The 21,733-nt window shown below is 40.7% G+C and overlaps 2 protein-coding genes across 2 annotated transcripts in view; one reads left to right on the top strand and one right to left on the bottom strand.

The window, feature by feature from the left end:
- The window catches only part of dhx36 (DEAH (Asp-Glu-Ala-His) box polypeptide 36), a 22,801-nt gene extending 2,968 nt beyond the window's left edge, over positions 1 to 19,833 (top strand). The window contains exons 7-25 of the mRNA XM_035679690.1: positions 3,436 to 3,510; positions 4,448 to 4,614; positions 4,720 to 4,801; positions 4,930 to 5,070; positions 6,886 to 6,991; positions 9,919 to 10,006; positions 10,839 to 10,894; positions 10,996 to 11,060; positions 11,615 to 11,758; positions 12,167 to 12,284; positions 13,367 to 13,465; positions 14,432 to 14,605; positions 14,751 to 14,837; positions 14,929 to 15,012; positions 15,163 to 15,262; positions 15,425 to 15,515; positions 17,093 to 17,213; positions 18,633 to 18,785; positions 18,873 to 19,833. Of these exons, the coding sequence (XP_035535583.1) occupies positions 3,436 to 3,510; positions 4,448 to 4,614; positions 4,720 to 4,801; positions 4,930 to 5,070; positions 6,886 to 6,991; positions 9,919 to 10,006; positions 10,839 to 10,894; positions 10,996 to 11,060; positions 11,615 to 11,758; positions 12,167 to 12,284; positions 13,367 to 13,465; positions 14,432 to 14,605; positions 14,751 to 14,837; positions 14,929 to 15,012; positions 15,163 to 15,262; positions 15,425 to 15,515; positions 17,093 to 17,213; positions 18,633 to 18,785; positions 18,873 to 19,109 (2,188 nt within the window). The 3' untranslated portion in view covers positions 19,110 to 19,833. The remainder of the gene's footprint in view (positions 1 to 3,435; positions 3,511 to 4,447; positions 4,615 to 4,719; positions 4,802 to 4,929; positions 5,071 to 6,885; positions 6,992 to 9,918; positions 10,007 to 10,838; positions 10,895 to 10,995; positions 11,061 to 11,614; positions 11,759 to 12,166; positions 12,285 to 13,366; positions 13,466 to 14,431; positions 14,606 to 14,750; positions 14,838 to 14,928; positions 15,013 to 15,162; positions 15,263 to 15,424; positions 15,516 to 17,092; positions 17,214 to 18,632; positions 18,786 to 18,872) is intronic.
- The window catches only part of LOC118341445 (rho guanine nucleotide exchange factor 26-like), a gene marked incomplete at its 5' end in the record, with an annotated part of 29,728 nt that continues 27,619 nt past the window's right edge, over positions 19,625 to 21,733 (bottom strand). The window contains 1 exon segment of the mRNA XM_035679691.1: positions 19,625 to 21,405. Coding sequence (XP_035535584.1) covers positions 21,263 to 21,405 — 143 coding nt within the window. The 3' untranslated portion in view covers positions 19,625 to 21,262.

Here is a 21,733-nt window from a genome sequence, read left to right as displayed (position 1 = left end):
GGTGTGCAGAGGCCTTTACAGGTCTTTCTAAAAGGTCGATCCGCCAGCTGCAGCTGATTCAGAACGCTGCTAGAGTCCTGAGGGAGAGAATCAAATAATTGATTTTACTGTTGGTTTATAGCACTGAATGGTTTAGGGCCAAAATACATTTCTGATCTTCTGCTCCATTATTTAACCAGGTCTGCTTACTGTTCCCAGAGTTAAAACTGAACAAGGAGAAGCAGCATATTTTTTAGTTTTTATGCAACTCATATCTGAAACGAACTGCCAGAAAACTTGAGATCTGCTCCAACTTTCAGTTTCTTACATCAGGGACTTTCTTTTCTGTTTGCCACTGCGTTTTATTAAAATAGACTATTTATTCTCATCTTGGACTGCACTGTGATTTTTATTCTACTTCGTTTGTCTAATTTTCATCTTCTGTTTTGTTTTACTCTTTTTAAAATTATATTTATGTTGGTCTTTAATACTGTATTTTTAGATTGCCTTGACTTTAAATTGCCTCAGTGTTAAGGTAGTATGGTAGTAAACTTCTTCTCGTCTTGCAAGCGTTAAAAATCTGATTTTAGCCTTAGGAAAGTACCATCTGACCTTGTAAAGACAAAGAGTAGAGTCACCATTGTTTGGGTTGCTTATGGGCTCCTTTTTCTAAAGGAAGGTTGTTGCAGCTAGCACGGAGACTATTCTTTCCCATCCCTGAATCTGTTTTTCGACTCTTTCCAGACCTCTGAATTTCTGCCACAATCTCAGATGTTTACTAGTGATTCAGAAACGTCTGTTGATTTGCTTTGATGCATGGCTGTTTACAAGGTTGGAGTAAACAACTGAGCTGAGATCCTTTGTGGGTTAAACTGAAGTTGGTGATGTTACTTAGCTTATTAAAGATATATTTAGTTATAGTCAACTGTTTAATTAATGTTCCTAGGCACTGCTCTTGATATAATAGCTAAACCGCATCTATTCCACAGAATGAGCCCTGATACTCTGTAGAAGCTATGGTTTTTCATTGAAAAAGTATGAATGGTCTTTTTCATTCGGTGGCATTCATACATGGCAACGACATTGGCCCGATCCATCTATTGAAATATATGGGATGAATAAACACCACAGGAAATTGGATAAATTAATACCACAGGAAATTCATTTTTTTGAAGGACATGAGATATAGGGATCAGTAGATTGGAATGAGCATCTAAGACCACGCACATCGAAAGAGAAAGCTGGGGAGAAAGGCACTTGAGTGTTACGCAGGCCGAACGAGCGGAGAGTTATGGGCGACAAGAGGGTGCAGCAATCTAAAGTGAATTATATAGAACAGAGTGTGGAGTGTGATACAGGGGAGGACGAGAGGCATCTCAGGTGCGATATGAAGGGAGGCTGATGCAGGGGATGAGCAGTAAAAAGGATGGACGGACAAATGATTCTTCACTGTCGAAGGAATGTTACCAATAACAAGGTGCTGGACTGAATTGAAGACCATATTTCACATTTTTAAAATCTTTTCATGTGGTGCTGTTTTTTCCTTCAGTTTCATGAAGGTAATGCAGTTGTGAATCATGGGAGAAAAACAAGTAAAACAGAGTTTTGTGTCAAAGACCTTCGATAGTCTAGACATTTAAAAAAAGACATCTTTTTAAGATGGTTGCTTTGCTGTCACTGCACACTGTCACTGGTGGAGGCCATGGGTGTCTGTCAGTGGGTATATGCAAAAGCTGGCAATTTGTTCCTCAAGATTTGTTAAAGTTCTATTGATGTGACAGCTCCCCCACATAGCAACCAATATAAAACAAAAGTACACATTTCTGCACTCTTTACTTTTCTTATGTTGCTCTCTCGGTGAGTAATCAACTTAAAAAATAATCAACAGTGTATTGGTCTAGACTACAAAAGTCCCTGCAGACACTGAATGGATAAATGTGTTCTCTTTGGTGCTGTTTTAGTGCAGCAAATGATGGCTGGTTATAATCAACATAAAGAAACAGTTTAGAGTAAATAAAATGAATCTGATTTATAACAATCTTTCTCAGCTATTAGATGTCCAAACTGTCATAAACCACCAGAGATGGTGGAGAACTTGTGTGTGGTTGTTTGGAGAACATCACTTTATAGATGACAGTAGCCCCCTTTTAGCTTCTCTACTCTGGTTGAATGAATTCATTGTTCACTGGTTAGTATTGCGCTGAATTAACACCCACCTACACCTTTTAATCTCCTAAAAGCTAACACAGCCTGAATTTCTCTTAATTATTGCTAAATTATCTGCTTGAACAACTGTTTTGTTTGCCATTTTATTCAAACCGAGTTTTGGAGAAATGCACCATTAAAGTACAATAAGAACTGACCTGCTAAATACCCTTAAGTGCTGCTTTATTACCTTACCTTGAGGCTGTTTGAAAGAGAATTCCTGTTATAAAACGTAGTTGTAAGTTTGTGCTTAGTTTATGTTTACTAAATTATTTGTGATTAATCAGATAATCGCACAGCAAACCCGTCCTCAGGTCGTATTGAAAAACTGTAGACATTGTAGACATTGCACACAGAGTGTGAGTAATGGAGGTTCAAAGACGCCCAGCAGCTCCTGTTTGCCCTGAGGCCCCTCAGCAGGTTAATCGAACCATAGCGCCTGGCCTCTGGCAAGCTTCTCCTTCAGCACTTTGTTTTAGTTTTATAATAAAAATGCATGGTATATTTATTCATTTTTAAATACTGTTGCTGTTATCACTATATTTACTGTAATTTATTATATATATATATGGTGTTTTATCATGGCTATTGGTGATCTGTAATGTTTTTATCAATACGGTTTAATTAGGCCTACTGTTAACTGTTTACATTGTGCGTTGTTAATGTTGTAAAATACTTTGTAACCCTGTTACAGTGCTAAAGGGCTTCATAAAGCTTTCATTTTATTGTTGTTTGTGACATTTCCAGAGAAATAACACTTTCATTAAATATCACCCTGGCATCAATTATACAGTAAAGCCTTTAATGTGGTTCACTTGTCGGTGAAATGCATTTTTCAGACGTGTCATAAGAGAGGCAGGTACTGTTTTGTTTGGGATTAAAATAAATGAGAAGTCTTTTCTATGCAGAAACTTTTCATCACTGACTAATGCAGCCAGTTACTTATGAGATAGCATTTTCTGTATCGGCAACATCAGTCTGAGCTTTGCACTTCTGTGTACAGGTGTCTCAGCATTAAGATATTACTACTATGAAATACTATTTGAACAAAAAAGAGAAAGTGTTTGTGGAATCCTGAAATGTCAAAGGAGTGTAGATACTAGAAGTCTTTAACATTTGCACAAGAATGTAGGGAAATGAACAGGGAAAGCTGAGATTGTGGCAACCTTTTGTTTTCACTCTATACTGTATTGGTCTTAATTTGTTTCATTTAGTAAATGTAAAGTCTTTTTTTCTCCTCCCATTTTTCAGCCGGTTACCACGGAGACAAGGTTCGGTCCTATACTGTACAACAGGAATTATTCTTCAGTGGCTTCGCTCAGACCCGTGAGTCCTCCATCCTCCAATCCCTGCATCCTCATCCTCATAACATCTTCTCCCAGCATTTCTTCTTCTCTGCTTTCCCCCTCTGTGTCTCTGATCCGGCTGCCTTTCCTCCACTCTCTTGGTGCCCCTGTGTCACTCTGTTTTATCCCATTGATTTGTGGTTGACTGTGGAAGAAGCATTAGTATGTGTCCCCATTCTCATGGGCAGAGAAATGAAGACACACACAGACACACACACACACACTCACACACACAGAGCTTCTGTTGACTCATCCCTGCGTGATCATCCTTGCATTCTGAGTGTCTTCAGAAAAAATACAGAGACTAAGTGAGGGTGCCATCTTTTCCGTTGTCTTGCTCTTTCAGAATTGGCACGACTCCAGTCAGAGTCATTTTAGGACTACAGTTGTCTGACTAAATGCTACAACTTTTTTGGCATTAAAGGTATATTTACACAGTAGCTGGCATGCCAACTGCCAGTCTGTATGGACTGCAGCTATGTTTGCACTTGTCAACTTTGGTGTGACTATTTGTCACCAGCCACCACATTAGTAATACATTAACCTTTTCAGTCTCACAGACACTTTTGACTCATCATCCCAGACTATAAGTATTTTTGTAAAATTTGAGTTTAGAAAATATCAAATATGTCAGACTGAACAACTGGGCTTGTCTGAATATCTAATACACCAACTTTAAGTATTTAAGATTAGATGACATTGTTTGAAAAGTGAGGAAAAGCATTTCTTTGCCAAAAATTTAAATTAGTGGCGAATCTCTGTCCGTGAAAATGGCTGTGGGCTCTAATTATAGCTACGACTTAAACCAAAGACTGTAAAAATAAAGAAAGAAAGCATCAACCATTCATGGTTGAAGAATTATGCAGCAAAATGTTAAGGAAACAAGCTATTCATGTTTCATGTTTTTTTTGTGTCAGATTGTTGTCCAGTATCAGCCACCTGGTGCTGGACGAGATCCATGAGAGGAACCTGCAATCTGACGTTTTGCTCGTCATTGTGAAGGACCTACTCAACCTCCGAGACGACCTCAAGATCATTCTCATGAGTGCCACGCTCAACGCAGAGAAGTTTTCTAGATATTTTGGTATGCAACCCACCAAATGACATACCAGACTGTGTTCGGCTTTAATCTTGCAGTTTAAGGTTTGGATTGGTCCTCCCTCTCATCTACCCCTTTCCCTGTGTTTAGACAACTGTCCAATGATCCACATCCCTGGTTTGACGTTTCCAGTGGAAGAGTTCCTCCTTGAGGACATTTTGGAGATGACTAGGTACAACGACACACACGCACACACATACACAAAGACACGCACTAACATGCACAGACACAAATGGTACCACTATATCCCTTTCGTTCTAATGGGGTCTTACATAAACTGGTTGGTGGTGTGCCTGCCAGATATCATCCCCAGAATCAGGACCGTCGCCCCACATGGAAGAGAGGATTCTGGCAGGGGCGCAACTCCAGACCTGAGAAAGAGGAGAAAGAGGCTGAATACAAGGAGAGCTGGCCTTGCTATGCACGCACACTCCAGGGCAGGTGAGTTACTGAGAACAGCAGGGTAGATAAATCGGCAGAGCAGCTGCCAGGTTGATAGATGAGTTGTTTAGGTGGGAAATGGGAAGAGTTGACTTTGTGACATTCACATTTTGAAATAAATAACTCCATTTTCTCTGTGAATTTGAACTTCAAGTTGAATCCTGCGTGTATAAAAGCTGAATACAGAGTGCTTTGGAACACTTGACCATTTGATAGATTTATCACATAACGACTGATTTATACATCTGCAATGAAGTGTTGCAGTGTCAAAAAAGGCGATGTTATTGCTTATTTGCCACTCTTAAAAAATATAACTGCGGGGCGCCCGGTCTGAATCTTTTCGGTGCAGATTTCCCTCCTTCATCTGCCTCAATATTCTTCAGGAGACCAGCTCCACTTAAGATGTCATCCTCTTTTCAATAACACCCGACAAACATTCGTCTTCATTTTATTTTCATTTAGTACAGCTATTTGCAGTGCAGTCCCTTGTCTTTGCCACCATTATTACTGCTTTTTGTCTCAAAGTGAATGCAATAGAATATAAACAATACTGTAGAAAGTGTATCTGACCACAGCACCACCTGGAACACAAAGCACGTGTATTAATAGTGTAGAAAGATCTACAGTTTTGCCTAGAACTGTAGATCTTCCTACACTGCTTGCACCCACACCGCCTTCCTTCGCTGTATGCCGGTACAATTTGTCCTTGATGTCAGGCTTAAGTGGAAAGTGTAAGGTTAGGGCCCATTTAGCGTTGACTTTAAGGCATATGTTCATCATTTTTAAAACAACAGTCAGGTGCCTATATGAACACTGAAACAGGTTTGTCTTCCTGTGTTCCTGGCTTCTTTTCATACTGAGATTTTTGCAGTCTGAATTAGACAAACCAAGTTGGTATCTTGCAGAATTATCTTTTGTTTTTTTTAGTCCAAAATTCCCTGTTTGTGTTTCCTTTGATAGTGCTTCGTTGCTGAGCTGCAGTGGAGGGATAGTAGCAAGACTGGTGCTTTGGAAGCCATATGCACTCGATATGTCTAACATGGACAGCTGAAACAAAGCCTCATATTAGCTTCAGATAAACTTTTGAATAGATTTATTCACAGAATGAGGGCTGTGGATTTTGTGTCCTATAACTTACATTGAAATCGTGTTAGGAATGGATCTCTTAATGGCTGGTATGAACAGGAGAAATGATTACAGTAAGAAAAAGCTGTTTCATTGTTCATATGGACACATGCCTATTGGTTTAAGAGAGACTTAAGAGAGAGAAAACTGTAAAACTATCCTTGAAAAAAAAAAAAAGCACGTGTATATATAGTCCTTGTGCTTCTCAGCACCACACAGACATCAACAAGTCGCCCATTCTTCTCTTCTGATGTGCCCAATAATGACCTGTCAGTTCCAAATCAAGGACAAGGAAGACAAAATATGGAAACTGTGACATATCTGTGACAAAATAATTTGCAGCTTCATAACCTGGCATTAAAGCCAGGACATAAAGACATTACATTTAAGTAAAAAAAACAAAACAAAAAAAAACAAAAACAAAGGATTTCCTTAGTAGGAGTAGATGTCAAGATTACCAATACAATTCATAATAAGTATTGGTCCAAACTGTTTTTGTGGAAAAACATATTCAGCATCAAAGATAATTTGCCATACATCCCTTTATGCAACATCCAGAGAAAAACATTATGTTCTGGCAGCCATTACACAGATGTGACAGCCAAAGCAATTAGTAAGGCAGCAGTTTTGTTTCCATGTTAAAGCACGGAAGAAGGGGATTATTTATTGTCTGTGTCACGTGTTTTACAGATACTCTGACAACACCATTGAGGCAGTGGAGATGTTGGACAATGATGAGAAGATTGATCTGGAGCTGATAGTTTCACTGATTCGCCATATTGTGCTGAATGATGAGGTGAGTGTAACCTTGTATGTCTGGTTTCAGGGCAGCCGTCTGAAAGTGGCAAAAAAAAATTAATCAAGTTTTGTTAGGAACTTGTTCTCTGGGTCTTAGAAGTGTAAAAACCCAGAGTGCTTGTGTCACTGAAACTTGTCTTATATATTTTAAGATTTGTGTTTACGGACTTGAAAATCCCGCATGATTTTGCTCATTGACAGCCCCACGGAGCAGTGGTCCACGCTGAAGATGGTTTCAGATAAAATAAGACGCAGAAACTGACAAAAGGAGGGAAGTGCAGTGCATTCGTAGGTAGAGCAGATGGAAGGAACAGGAGGGCTAGCTTCCAAACACAGAGTGACATTAGATCAGAGGAAATAACACAGATCCTGGCAGCAGATCTGTGCTAATGAGTGATTGAACAGATGCTCTCCCAACGCACGTCTATTCCCTTTTTTCTCATTCCAGTTCTTGTTAAATTTCCTCGTTTTTATGTCATTTCTGTGCTCAATTCCGACTTTGGTTATGTGGAGTATAATGACAGCTAAGTGAGACTAAACTTGCCTTTTTTTGTCAATGTTTTACTTTTTCAGTTGACCCAGTAACACATGGCCGAACTTTACTCCTATTAGGAGTTATTAGTGCAGACGAAGTGAAGATAGAGCCAAAAATGATTTCAGTAACTTTCAGTCAAAGTTGTATTTTCAATATGTTTCTTCTATTTCTCAACTGTTTCTAGTCGGAGAGCAATGTAGGCCAGTGCCAACATGTGTGATACAGAGCTCCACAATGGAATAGAATATCACAATAAATACCATTCAGTCACTGTTAAAAGGAGAATAATGAGGGTGAGGATAATCAGTGCTAGAATTGATGGAAGGAAAAAAAACTGACGCACTCACTTTCTCAGCCATTTTCCAAGTCAAGCGGAGCTAGTTTAATTTATCTGTTTGTGGCAGTGTTTGTGAAAAAATGTATACGAGAGAGGAAGAAAGACGGGCCCAAAATGAGGAGTGACTAACGCAGATAGACAGAATAATTATCCCTTCCCGTATGAAGCCGTATGTCTATCAGTCACGGCCACCCTGAGCCAGTCGACCAGCTGATTCGCCGTGGCATTGTCAAACGGACGAGAGGGAACTGGCTGATTTGCCACGACGGCGTTCTGAACCGAGGATGCCGGCCGTCTGCCAGGATTTCGACTGTGATGATTGGTTAATTATGTTGCAGGGGTCTGTGATTTGACACCTAGGGGGTTGACATGCAGGCATTAATGAACGCCTGCTGGGTGCAACTGCGTGTGTGTGTGTGTGGGTGGTTTGTGCGCGTGCTAAATAGTATGCCAACACTACAGAGCTCTCTGTGCTGTTACTTGATTTTTAGTTGGAATTAATCAGAGCCCCTCTGTCTGTACTGCATGCGTGTGAACATGTGTTTCTGTCAGGTTGTAACTAGGCACACTGCCTGCATTTCTCTCTTCCTCTTCACTCTTTCTCACACACACACACAGACATTAACACACAAATGCAGTCCCATGTGGGTGCCAATGGTTGAGCACTGGTAATAATAATTAGCTTTAATTAAAAGGCAGGGATGCTCAGGGCCCAGAAGCTACTTTTTTTTGTATGTCTCATCTCCCCTTCATTCCTCTCAGGAAATGAATAGCTAGAAGACTCCTTTTTAAAGAATGGGTTATTTTAGAGCAGCTTAATATTATCCTGAGAGTAATTTTTGTTTAAATTTAGGTCTTTGATGAGATGAAGTAGCATTTCAGAAACGTTTCCCTCTTGATGATAGCATACGTTGGATTATACTCAGGTTTGCAATGTTTAGAGCTTCTTAAATTATTATTGGTCTTTATATTCCTGACCTTTGACAGCATGGTGCATACAACATTGTCTTTAGAAGCTGCCCTGGACTGCTTTGTACAATCTAATCCGCATGTGTGACTCATAAATTGCTTCATATTTGTGTCAAACATTAGTCACATATCCTTTAACACCTTTCAAGACCCGCTATTGTTTTTGTTTATGACTTTGATTATGTGAGTAGTTCACAATCATAGAGCTGGATATTTCCTATTTCCTGTCCTGAATCAGGAGGTGAGGAGACTTGTGTTGTGTTACAATAAACACTGATGCATTGAGAAGTGAAAGATGGTATTGCAACCTAAGGATTGGTAAACTGAGGCACTATAAAATGGTACCCAGCCCTAAGTATTTGTTTTGTACATCTGTTCTGTATATCTCATAATGCAGATGCCTGTTCTGGTGCTTAGAATTAAACAAAACCACAAGCATCTTTTGTAACCTTTAAATCTCTTTTAACTATCCTATCCTTTGCCGCCACAATAACAGAGTTACTCCTCATCAGTTCTCTTTAGCTCATTTGTATGTGATGTTGTTTTTATGGCTGAAGGGCTGTCACCTACTGTACGTTAAGCAGTCAGCCATTCGAAGCCATTGTCAGACAGCTGATTTGCTCACACTGGAATACCTCCAACTCCATTAGCCACCATCATCTGTTATCCTGCTGATGTTTTCTCAGCTTGTATTTGTGGGTCTCTATATTTTCCAGGTGACTAATTGGTTTTCTTTTTTTTTTTTTGCTGCTTTAAGTGAATCAAGTCTTACCCTGTGGTAGTGTGAGGCAGAGGCTGTGCTGTAGTGGTAAGATGTTGTCATAATGATGTTGGCAGGCAGTGTCAGAGCCTTTTGTGAGGCTGATTGTGGAGGTTGGGAGCTCAGGGCAAGTCAGCTCCATCTGCTTTGGCTCAGCTCCTCCGAGGACACAGCCACCCTGTTCACTTGGCTCAGTTGTTGCAAAGCCTTCTCCGGCTAATGGCTGTTTGTTTCTGTTGGCAGTTTGTTTTTGTTTTTCTCTTCTGCTGGTTTTTTGTATGTGTCTTTCAGCTGCTAAGTGCCATATATTTGTCTGACCGACAGGAAGGAGCAATCTTGGTGTTTCTGCCAGGCTGGGACAACATCAGCAGCCTCAATGACCTGCTCATGGCTCAGCAGATGTTCCGATCAGGTACACACACGGCAACACACATACAGTGTTTATTGTATGTGTGACATGGAAGTGCATACCACTGACTTGAAGATTAATTAACCATAGAGAGATCATTATTTCTGATTTGTGATTTCATGTCCTTCCTAAAAAATGTGTTTTGCTTAGTGTTACCTTACTTGGATGTCTGAGCTTCACTGTACAGAATGATAATAAGTGACAAATTTTACAGTAAAATTCAGCTGCTGAAGGGAGCAAGTTTATCTGCGCTCAACTTAACACATACATATACAAGCATGATTTTCTGACATGCACGCACAAAATATGCAACTTGTATAAAGCTAAAAACAGTCGCTCAATTAGCTGATAGAAAATGTATTGGATTTTAGGAAACTGAGATTGGCAATGTCAATATTGTCTGACATTTTAAATGAACAATATTTGCATGCTCGTAGATTCAGGATTTTTAGACGATGGGGAAGGACTATTTTAGTTGAAACACAAATCAAACAGAAATTATTATTCCAAGCAGAGTATTTGTATAAAGTCAAAGAACATGACTGGAGGGAATCTTTAAATTTAATGGGTTTTTAAAGAAAAATGAATTGTAAGTGTTTGGTTTGCGGTCACGTATTATGTCAAAGTAGAGTCCATTTTCTGTACATAGTGCATGGCATTGTAACAATATGAAAAACTAATTATTATAAATTATTTCATTCCCGATATTTACGAGGATATTCAAGGTCATATTTTTAGAAATGATCGTGCAGCCTCAAGCAATAGCAGTAGAATCTCATGTTGCCAAACTGTGCTTTGTTTGAGTTTTTTCTTTTGTGTCCTGTTTGTGTTTCAGACCGATTCGTTATCATCCCTTTGCACTCCCTCATGCCTACTGTTAATCAGACGCAGGTCAGCACTCTTCTGTCTCTCGGACTGTGTCTGTCTGTGTCTTTGTTCCCTTTTCAATATCAGAAAAGTCAAATCTCATCTTTCTCTCGCACTCTTCTCAGGTGTTCAAAAGGCCTCCTCCTGGAGTTAGAAAGATTGTGATTGCTACCAATATAGCTGAGACCAGGTATATGTGTGAATGTGTATTTGTTTGAGTTGTCCAGCTTTTGTACTTTTACTCACTATGGCTGTTACTTTCTGGTAAGTTCAGAAAAAGCACCAAAAAAAGCGATTACACTTTCAGTTGTGTGTGAGTGTGTTTGTGTAATGCAGTAGGTCCCAGTCATTAATACAAACATTGGATTGGAAGCTAATTAGCATACATTTCTTGGATTGATTATGAACACTGTCATATTGGCTTGGATGGAACAGACTGAGTCTCTGACAGGCAATTTGTAAATGCATTCACAGAGCCTTGCACACACACAAACTGAGCAAATTAAGAAGCCGCCTGCACTCCCCTCACGTCACTCCACTAAATATAGACTCTAAACCTTCTGAAGGGCTGAATTTTATTTTTACCTCTGAATGACTGTGTGTGTGCGAGTCTTAGCTAAGCATTCTTGACAGACTGCTTTGAAGTGTTTTTTCTGTCTGATTTGGTCTTTATTCCAGCCCTCTTTTTTTCTCTCCCTCTCTCTCTCTCGTTCCCTCATTTTGTCTCTCTCGTTTTCCCCACAGCATCACCATAGATGACGTTGTTTATGTGATAGATGGAGGCAAGATTAAGGAGACCAACTTTGACACCAACAACAACATCAGCACCATGACAGCCGAGTGGGTTAGCCTGGCCAATGCCAAACAGAGGAAAGGGCGTGCCGGCAGGTTTGTCTGCACACAGGGGGATTTGTGCACTTTTTTTTTTAATAATACGGGCGTGCTGTATAGTAGTGCCTTTGGGTATGCAGTACTTAATCTGGGAGGATTATTTTTTTCCTCCAGTTTGTCATCTCAGACCTCTGTCAGTCTTCCCCATCAGCGCACTCCTTTCTGCCTTCCCATCTGTAAACACTGAGAAAGGCAAAGTGCAGTCACTCCCAGGTTGTTTCCAGTCTGTGACTCTAGCCCTGACATCAAAGTGGAGCAAGGCCCAATTAGCAGGAGCTGCTTACTGAGTGTAGTTTCATCCCATTGATTTTATCTTAAGCTCTTGTCACTGGACTGATATAAGACATAACCTTTTTTTTTTTTTCTTCCCCTCTCTACCACACACTTTTCTGTGCATATGTCCAGAGTGTGCCCAGGGAAATGCTATCATCTGTACAATGGTCTCAGGGCCAGCCTGCTCGATGCCTATCAGTTACCCGAAATCATGAGGACACCGCTGGAGGAGCTGTGCCTGCAGATCAAGGTTGTGTATGCACAGAGAAAGAGGGAGACAGAGTGACAGAGCGAGACAAATAGGTGTTGGCTTGGGAGTTGAGATGAGGACAAGATTGCTGTGAATGAGTTTTGTGAGTGCAGGGGAGGGGAGGAAGTGGTGGTGGGGGTGCACTGGGACACTGCTGCTGTTTTTGGTCTTTGCCGTTGAATTACAGCTTCTCCCGCCTAATGAGAACTAGGGATGAACATTCTGGGCTGACTCATGCCCCCTTGCTCTACAGCGCTTCCTCTCTCTCTCCTTCTTTTTGCCGACAACATAATCACTCCTCTTCTGGGCCTTGTTCTCTAACATGAACAGCCGCTTTCTTCTTCGGTTGCTTACTATTTCCCCCTCCCCCCGTCTCTTCTGTTTTTGCTTTCTCTTTTTAAATCCTCATACTCCACTCAGACATATTTCAACCAATGCTAATGGAACATTAAGCCAAAGTTCACTCAGATCTAGTGTTTGCGATGATTGTTCTCACCAGTGGCTTTATTGGATATGTGTGTGAGTGTGTGTCTTCCACTTGTTCAGTAGGATGTATTTGAGTATGTGTGTAATGCGGTTTTTGAAGCTAGTGGGTGAGAGGCGGACTAATGCATCAGTCTGTCCTTAAAGTGAGAGGAACACCAACAACATGCTAAACCTGAGCAGACTCTCTAATGCACAAACAATCCAACACCAGCCTATTAGTCAGAGATAGAAATGTGGTTGCTTCCTTACTTTTTGTCACCGGTACATGTTTGGTGCATTTAGAAATCTCTTTTTGATGTGGCATTGAATGCACATTTAGATATTGTGGATATCACATTACTTCTGTGCTTCTGTAGTTAACTCTACACAGTGTTGGTTGCTTGGTCACATACATCTTGTAAACAGCAATATGAGCTAACCATGAGAAGGCACATCAAGCTAATTGCAGTAGACCTCATTATAGTTATGTATTTCCCACAATTCAGTGTTTGCCAGACATGAAAAGCACTTAGACAAAGAGAGGGGAAGGGGAATGTATTCATAATGAGATCATTTTGCTTATTTATGTGTAATTTAATGTGATGTGTGCTGCCTAGATATTGAAGCTCGGGTCTATAGTTCGATTCCTTGAGAAAGCACTGGACCCGCCCACTGAAAAGGCCGTCAACCTAGCCATCAAGAACCTCGTAGACCTGGTAAGAAAGAATAAATATGATATGATATGAAAATTTAAATACAGGCTAAGAACAAACCAGGAACAACAATTACTTTTCGCTGTGCAGCTAACAATTAGTGTCCTTATTGATTATTTGGACGATTATTTTGTGGATTAGGGGATAAATTCTTTGCTCCATAAAATTTTAAGATTCTAAGATTTTAAGAAACCCCCCAATTTAGTTAATTTCTGCAAATAGCTTGTTACTATCTCATAAGACTGAGAATAAACAGCAAATCCTCACAACTGGGGAGCTGGAATTTGGGTCTTTTTGCTTGAAATATTTAAAAATTATGAAATGATGAATCAATGAAGTGGTTAATTGATTATTATTATTATTATTATTATTATTATTATTTGATAATTATTATCATAATAATTGGGTATTAATTTTCTGCTCATCAACCAGTTAATTAATTGATTTTGAATTGTTTCAGCTTTAGCTAATTAACTATTTCTATCCACAGTGCCAAGCAACAAAAGTACAATATGGAATGGTATCATTTTAGAAAGATGATTTGATTAATGATGATTTCTTAACCTGAACATGCTGTTTCAAGGTCTCCTGTCTGGAAGCATTATATACGCATCTGCTGGTTCCCAGGATGCTATTTTGTAGCTTTCTTTCTAGTGGAGAAGGGAGATTGGGGGGGAAAAACTGGGGGCCAACAGAAAACTCAGTACTTATTAGAAGGGTTAATAAGAATATGAGAAATATTTCATGCTAACAAGATCAAAAGACAGTGAAAGCCAAAGGAGGAAACTGCATTTTAAATCTGAGAGTAATGAAACTCACCTTTGTGAACGTGGCTACATGACTGAAAGCAAGACCAACCAATTTTTTGCACTTTATTGGGGCGTCGCTGCTCGAACTTTGGATGGATTCATTGTGTCTTTTATTAACACCCCGTCTTGAGCTCAAAGATGTGTGCATGTTGTCTGCTAGAACGCCCTGGACCGTGCAGAGAATCTGACAGCGCTGGGTTTCCACCTGGCTCGTCTGCCTGTGGAGCCTCACATTGGCAAACTCATCCTGTTCGGGGCTCTGTTGGGCTGCCTCGACCCCATACTCACCATTGCTGCTTCACTCAGCTTCAAAGACCCTTTCTTCATACCCCTGGTAGGGCGCTGAGGTCGCAGACATGAAAGCTTATGTCTGCAGCGACACATATGCACACTTCCAACACATTGCTGCACTCTACCTTCTGACTTTTTTCATTACAAAGTCAGTCTTAAATATTATTTTATGCATGTGCCTCTCTCAGGGTAAAGAGAAGATGGCAGACATGAGGAGAAAGATCCTGTCCAGAAACTCCAAGAGTGACCACCTCACTATTGTCAATGCCTTCCAGGTATAATGGGCCACATCTGTCAATTTTCTTTTGATCTCTGTCTGCTGTATAAATTGATCCTGTCTTAATTTATCATCCATTGATTGGCTAGGGCTGGGAGGAAGCGAAACAGCACGGTTCCAGGTATGAGAGGGAGTACTGCTGGGACAACTTCCTGTCTGCCAATACACTCCAGGTGAGCCAGGGCTGATTGTGAGTGCTGCGCTGAAGTGCTTTGAAAATAAAACCAGAGGAAAGTCCATGATTACATTTTTAAGTTGATTTCTGTCAGAGCAGATGAGGACATGCAGCCTCTGTAGAAGTAATTTGTCCTTTTATCATTCAGATGCTGCACAACATGAAGGGTCAGTTTGCTGAGCATCTAATGCATGCAGGCTTTGTCAGCAGCAAAGACCCCAAAGACCCCAAATCTAACGTCAACTCAGGTAAGTAAGAGCAGTTTTTTGTCTGTGTTTCAGCAGTCAGAATATGTTCAATCTTAAGAATCCTGACACCAAACTGTGGAGCAGTAATAGTAATATTATGTGCGACATGTACATCTTGCAGAGCTCATTTTTTCTTTTTCTAACTAAAACTTCCTTCCTCAGACAATGAGAAGTTAATCAAGGCGGTGATTGTAGCTGGCCTGTACCCTAAGGTGGCAATGATCAGACCATCTCACAGCAAAAAGAGGCCGGGGTGAGTCTGCCAATTCAAAGATGGAGATGAACAAAGACAGACGGGAAAGGGCTGCACAGCATAAGATAGAGAAGCGCACAATCATTCTTATTGATCTTAAGACAGAAAAATGGCCTTCACACTGCAATATCTCATCAGACCTCTCAGGTAAGAGTTCTGTAAGGGTCCTGTGACAATTACCTGAGGCTGTGCAGAGACCATGTTAGGAAAATTGTCAAAAACAGAGGTGCTTGTGCAGCTGAAGATCAATGCAGTCATCATAAAACTGCCCTCAGGCAGCTGTCATAGACAGTGGCTGTGACCTGTGTGCAAAAGACAGATGCACGCAGCAGGGAGACAGACGAACGCTCTCACAGTAGGGCTGTCACTTTGTTTGTCTGTCTCAGTGACAGCTTTAGACCCAGTTGCACAGTGAAATCGCCAGGGTCATTTCCTCTGCATAAGTAATTCTCACAGTTGTGATGCTAAGCCAGTTGTAAGTTTTCACATGTCCACACCACAGCTTGGCAGTATTTAATGAATTTGTTGCTCACTGCACTTTTTTGTTTGTTTTGCTGCTAAATCAGACTGCTGTCTGGTACAAGCAGTTTGTTCCCTCCAGTCGGTTTTGTCTGGCTGACTCGCAGGAGTTTGGAACACGATGTTACTTTCATGTTAGAGATAATTTGTCGACTGCATGACAATTTGTCTGTGGTACCCCCTGTGCCAAAATGGCAGGAGGTATCGTATTCACAAGCCAAAAGCACCTGATGGGTTCTTTCTAGAGCTACTTTCAGATTCATTTTAACAAAATTTAATTGGGTAATGATCAATTTTAACACATCGTCTGCAACAACATGTGCATACAAACGCACACGTGTATTGTAGTAGGCCTGTGGAAATTGTGCAATTATTTTGACTTTTGATTTAGAATACTAGAAAGTACTTTTACATTGAACACTTGCAGCAGAACCAGAGTTGTCTTTTTTTTATTCCAGGCATTCATTTTCGTCAAAGCTTAGCACTGAAATTACCCACAATGCAACTTGACTATTGACTATTGAAAATTCTCTCAAGTCCCTTCAATGACTAGATGTCATCTCCATGTTCTGCAGTGCACTGTGGCGGTCGAGGAGATCTGTGATTTAAATTTGTCACTAGTCTACCATCACTTTTTTTTTCAATTAGCAATTGCAAATAACTTTTTATTTTTAATATTTTTTTTCCTGATGAATTGTCGAAGGTGTCAACTTTAAATTCCGTCTTTTGTTTTAGATGAATGTAGAGGTCTTTTGATTTGCTTGATAAATGACTTAAATAATTAAGAATTAAGTGGTTATCAAAATGGTTTAATTAATTTTCTGTCAACCAATTAATCACCTTTATTTTTAACTGATTCTAAATCAACGTATCATGTCTTCCCTTTCTTTAGGGAAAACGTTTTTTTTGTCTGCTGACAAAACATTACTTTTTCCACCTTTAGCTATCTTTAGCTATTTAGTCATCAAGATAATGATAATGAAGATAAACTATAATGCTTCTGTTTAAGTCTTTGTTTAAGTGTTTAAGGATGTGACCTGACATTTTATCTTTCTCAGACCCAAGGTGTACACCCAGGCTGATGGAAAGGTGTGTATCCACCCGAAATCCGTCAACGCTGAAGAGACGGAGTTCAACTACACATGGCTCATCTACCACCTCAAAATGAGAACAAGCAGTGTGAGTAGGCTAGAGACAATGCATTATGCTGTTTCAGTGCTGTCGTTAATATACGTTGTTGGCTTTTACATTTGCGTGTTGTGTTGCTGTCTCTTTTTGTATTTTGTATTTTGTATACGAGTGGAAAGAGGGACCAGTGGTTAAAGGTTGGTAGTGGTGCCACACCAGCTTTACACTGAATGAATATTTGATTAAAACGCAGCCTTTCAACTTCCCTCTCAAAGGCTCTTGTGCTTCAAAGCTTCCAGACACAATGTAAGAGGTGGTGTTGGGGGGACAAAACGGTCAATGCTGCTCCCTGACTGCCGCCCTCTCTCCTCTTTCTATCTTTTTCTCTTTCGCTCTTTTTTCTTTCTCTTTTTTTGGCCCTCTTCAGACTCCCATTTTCCCCTCCCTTCCATCTGTCTGTCTTTGTTCTTTCTGTGCCGTCTCTCTTTGTGAATGTTACCATTCTGTAGAAAAACACCTTTCATGTCCTCTCTGATTGCTGCCTGTGCCTTTGTCTCTCATTTTGCTGCTTTCGTCTTTATGGAGAAAAATGTTTTGCTGGATGATTTCACCTTCATTATTGCCACCATTAAATGTTTGTTTTTTTTTCTTTTTAGTGTGTCAGTAAAAGTGAGGTATTCTGAGAGTGTTAGATCATCAAGGTCATTTGTTTACTGAGAGAAAAGGAAGCCGAAGACCAGGGCCGTAGAAAGGAAAAAAAAAAACAAAAGGAAAAGAGGGATGACGCTAAACTTCATCTCCTCTGACGCACTTGCCCCTGGTGGTCCATCACGTTACACATTCATGGGGCAAATGCAGGTGTCCCTGCCGTCTCCTTGCTTCTCTTGTCTCGTACCCACTCCCACGCTCTGTTTCTACCTCTCTCTGACGCTCACTTTCAAATCTTCCGTCTGTTACCTTCAAAGCTGAAATAGGTTTTGTTTGACAGTCTGCTGCTTATGTACTCTCTGTGGCTTAGCTGTAAGCGGTTTTTGTGAGTGTGTGCATACAGATGAGTGCATTACATAGAGTATCACTTTTATTTTCTCTATGCAATATTCAGAATGTTCAGTTATTGCAAAAAATATTTACTTTGTCTTTTGTTTAGGGGCTTTGCTGTGTTTCATTTTGGGTATCAATAGTTGAGCCACTCTACATAAGCAGCTGTCAGTTTAACACAGGGTGGGAAATGGATGGAAAACAGTGTAGCACATTCGATTCACAGACAGGGCAAGATGACATTTCTCCTAACACTGGAGGCACTGAAACACATTTCAAACTCTCCTCACTAATGGGACACTTTCAGCCCACACTGCAGAATAGCTGTCGGGCACGGTGTGTCATAACGATGCCGCTCCCTGTCACTGAGTGTGTTAGCGTTTTTTTTGTTAATACTCCTGTCGTCGCGCGTTTGTGAACGTGTGTCCTCAGATCTTCCTGTACGACTGCACGGAGGTGTCCCCGTTCTCGCTGCTGTTCTTCGGAGGAGACATCACAATCCAGAAAGACGACGGCCAGGAGACTGTCGCGGTGGACCAGTGGATCGTCTTCAGATCCCCGGCACGCATCGCTCACCTCGTCAAGGCAAGTGAAGTATGCACACAAATCATCAAAGCTCTATTTGCTGACAGTCTAATTTTACTAACCTCCCTTTTCCTTTTTTCTCTACAGAGTTTAAAGAAAGAGCTAGATTCTCTGTTGGAGGAGAAAATTCGTAAACCTGCTCCTGTGGACTGGCAAAACCGTCAGTCCAAAGACTGCGCTGTCATCACAGCCATCATAGACCTGATCACCACCCAGGAGAAGCCTACAGGCGGCACTAAGGGCTACGGCAAAACGTGGGCGTCTGCCCCAAGAGGACAGCACATTCACTTCAATGACGACGATGACGATGATGATGATGATTAGGAACTGGCTGTGTTTTTGGCAGGCTATGAAGAGAAGGGCCTGGGAAATGACTATGGCTACATCTTTGGACACAGAGGTTAGTTGGGATATTTATGATAACCAGCTGGCCTACTTGATGGTGCCTCTTGCTTGAAATTCTAGTGCTCCCTGGGTGCTCCTGAAAGCCAAAACTAGGGCGCAAAAGTACTGAACATGTTACGCACTTGAATTATTATTTTTAGATTATTCAATCATTATTTTGCAAGGACCAATCCATGTTAAAATACACTCAGTAGCTGTTTATTGTTTAGTTTGTACATTTCTGGTTTGGATAAATCTTGCTCTTGTATTTGAGGAGTGTCACTTAATGGACTGCGCAATAATAATAAAAAAAAGTACCATTAAATGACTTGTTTCATCTCCCATACTAGGCTGAAATTCAAAATGTTACCGGAGGGATAAGTGTGGAGTAATTTTCTTTGGTCTATCTAGCAGGGGTCCTAAGGGAAAAGAAATGTCATCTTCATCACTGAGAATACATGACAGTCCCCAAGCAATTAAGCTTTTATTCAAAGTGGCTGATTAAACTACATAAAAAGGTTGACTTTCTGTAATATAAATCTGTATTTTGGAAAACATACATGTTACAATTCAGGCTGTTTTACATATTTACATGTACACAGAAGATTTACAATAGTTACAGGTACAGAAAGTGATTGAAATAAACGTCAGTTCATGCTTAAAATGTGTGCTACCACAGAACTAATTTTTCCCTGAGTGCAAATGCAAAGCTTTGTCTGGATACTCATGTCCTTCCTGCTGGGTGCTCTGCCCGCTACAGTCATACCTCACTTTGTGTAACTCAACAATTGTGGTCATCATTTGGTCTGGGGCCAGAGCAGTGGGCTTGATAGATGGGGTTATCACCACTCTCTGACCAAGCCATTTATTGCCTTTGGCTGGGCATGGCAACACTAAAAAGATGACTCAAACTGGACAATCACATTAAAAGCAGGGGCTGCTCCTCCCTTCCGGTCTGACCATCAGCAGCGCACACAAATTAATTTTGGCTCGCCTCTGTAACATCACAGATATAAATCCTGAGGGGGATATTTATATGTATACACACACCTCTGGCGGCATCAAGTGCCTGTGATATTTCAGGCTGTCCAAATCATTGAGTAGATAGAGAGAAAAATGGCATTTGGGACACAAATATAGACTCTGATTCATGGTGTTGACATTAACCAGTGACAAACGGCAAGGTAGAGAAGAGACACTTGGCCCTTCTGCTTAGCCCATGGATGACATATGAGATTATACCTCCCAGATGACTAATTCTTTATATTTTCCAATTAATTATGACTTATTCTATTTACACAAAGTGCCACAGGTTTCAGACAATTTTCTTTGGCAGCTCAGCCCGATTGTATTTTCTTGTAAATATCATTGTAATAGTTAGACTTGCCATCGGATTCTACTCAAACAAGTTTCTATACTAACCCACACACTGTAAAGAAGCTGCCAATCCCACCCTCTTGCCTTATTATCACTTTCACAATCAGCATCTTCATAGTTGCACTGTTGCTGGCAAAAGCTCCTGATCATGTTGCCTGAGCCTCATTAACAGAGCGCACATCAGGCTGTGTTAATTTTCTCAACATTCTTTCTACTTTACCTCCTATAGCGGCACTGTAGTCTCAATTATTACATTGCACATCACTTACACTCAAAAAATATGTTTGAAAAAGTAACAAGAATTTACAAATTTCACACCAACAGTTGTTATGTAGCAGGGTGTCGAAAGCAGTGACTCTGGGTGTGAAGTTTTCTAGCCAGCCGGAGAATTAATGAATGTGACAGATCCCACTGTCAAGCCATCCCACCCACACAGGGACCGATCAGTAATTAAGGAAATCTCTGTTCTTCCACTGTGTTTGTTCTGTCTTTGCTTGAAATTCAGACAGCATGCCTGATATTTAGCGGACGCCGAGCAGAAGTCTGAATATTTATCACACTGTACGGACTCCAGCAGCCACACAGCTCCCATAACTGGTCCCTGAAGGCAGGTCACTGATGCTGTTACTGAACTCATTTCTCTGGGTTCAGTGCTTAAAAAGACAGGTCACTGGCGTGTCGACGGGTCACTTAACAGATGAGAAGAGCCCTCTGGTTTACACATTAGTCTCCAACCCCTGCAGTCGGTCCATCCTCTGCATGTTGCGCTCAATGGTGGCCTGGCACGTGATTTGTTGGGCGCACTCGGCTTGGAACCACCCCCTCTCTCCGTCGCGCAGTCGCTCACCTTCATGCCAGCCTAAGAGGGAGAAAATGGATCGACACATAAACTGAAGCACGTGTTTCCTTACGCATTTACTGTCTGTCTGTATTTCATGCTCAGTGCCGTCTGTTCTTTAACGTGAAAGCCAGTTGCCATGGTCACCAAAAGGGAAGTGACCTTTGGCCTTTGTGTGTTTGTGTAATTTAAAATTTCCATCTTCAAACAGGTATAAAAGGACCATTATGTGAGACAGACAGGTATTGAAATGGAGAGAGTGAATAAAAGTGCACCATGGAAAGGATGAATTTAAAACAGGAAGGTGGGAAATGAGAGGAATACTAAAGAAGGTGAGTGGAAAGACAAG

The sequence above is a fragment of the Morone saxatilis genome, unplaced genomic scaffold (assembly GCF_004916995.1).
Source record: "Morone saxatilis isolate NCDOM2014 unplaced genomic scaffold, NCSU_SB_2.0 Contig8, whole genome shotgun sequence".
Taxonomy (NCBI): domain Eukaryota; kingdom Metazoa; phylum Chordata; class Actinopteri; family Moronidae; genus Morone; species Morone saxatilis.
The sequence above is the reverse complement of the archived record's forward strand: the minus strand, read 5'-3'. Positions and strand labels throughout refer to the sequence as shown.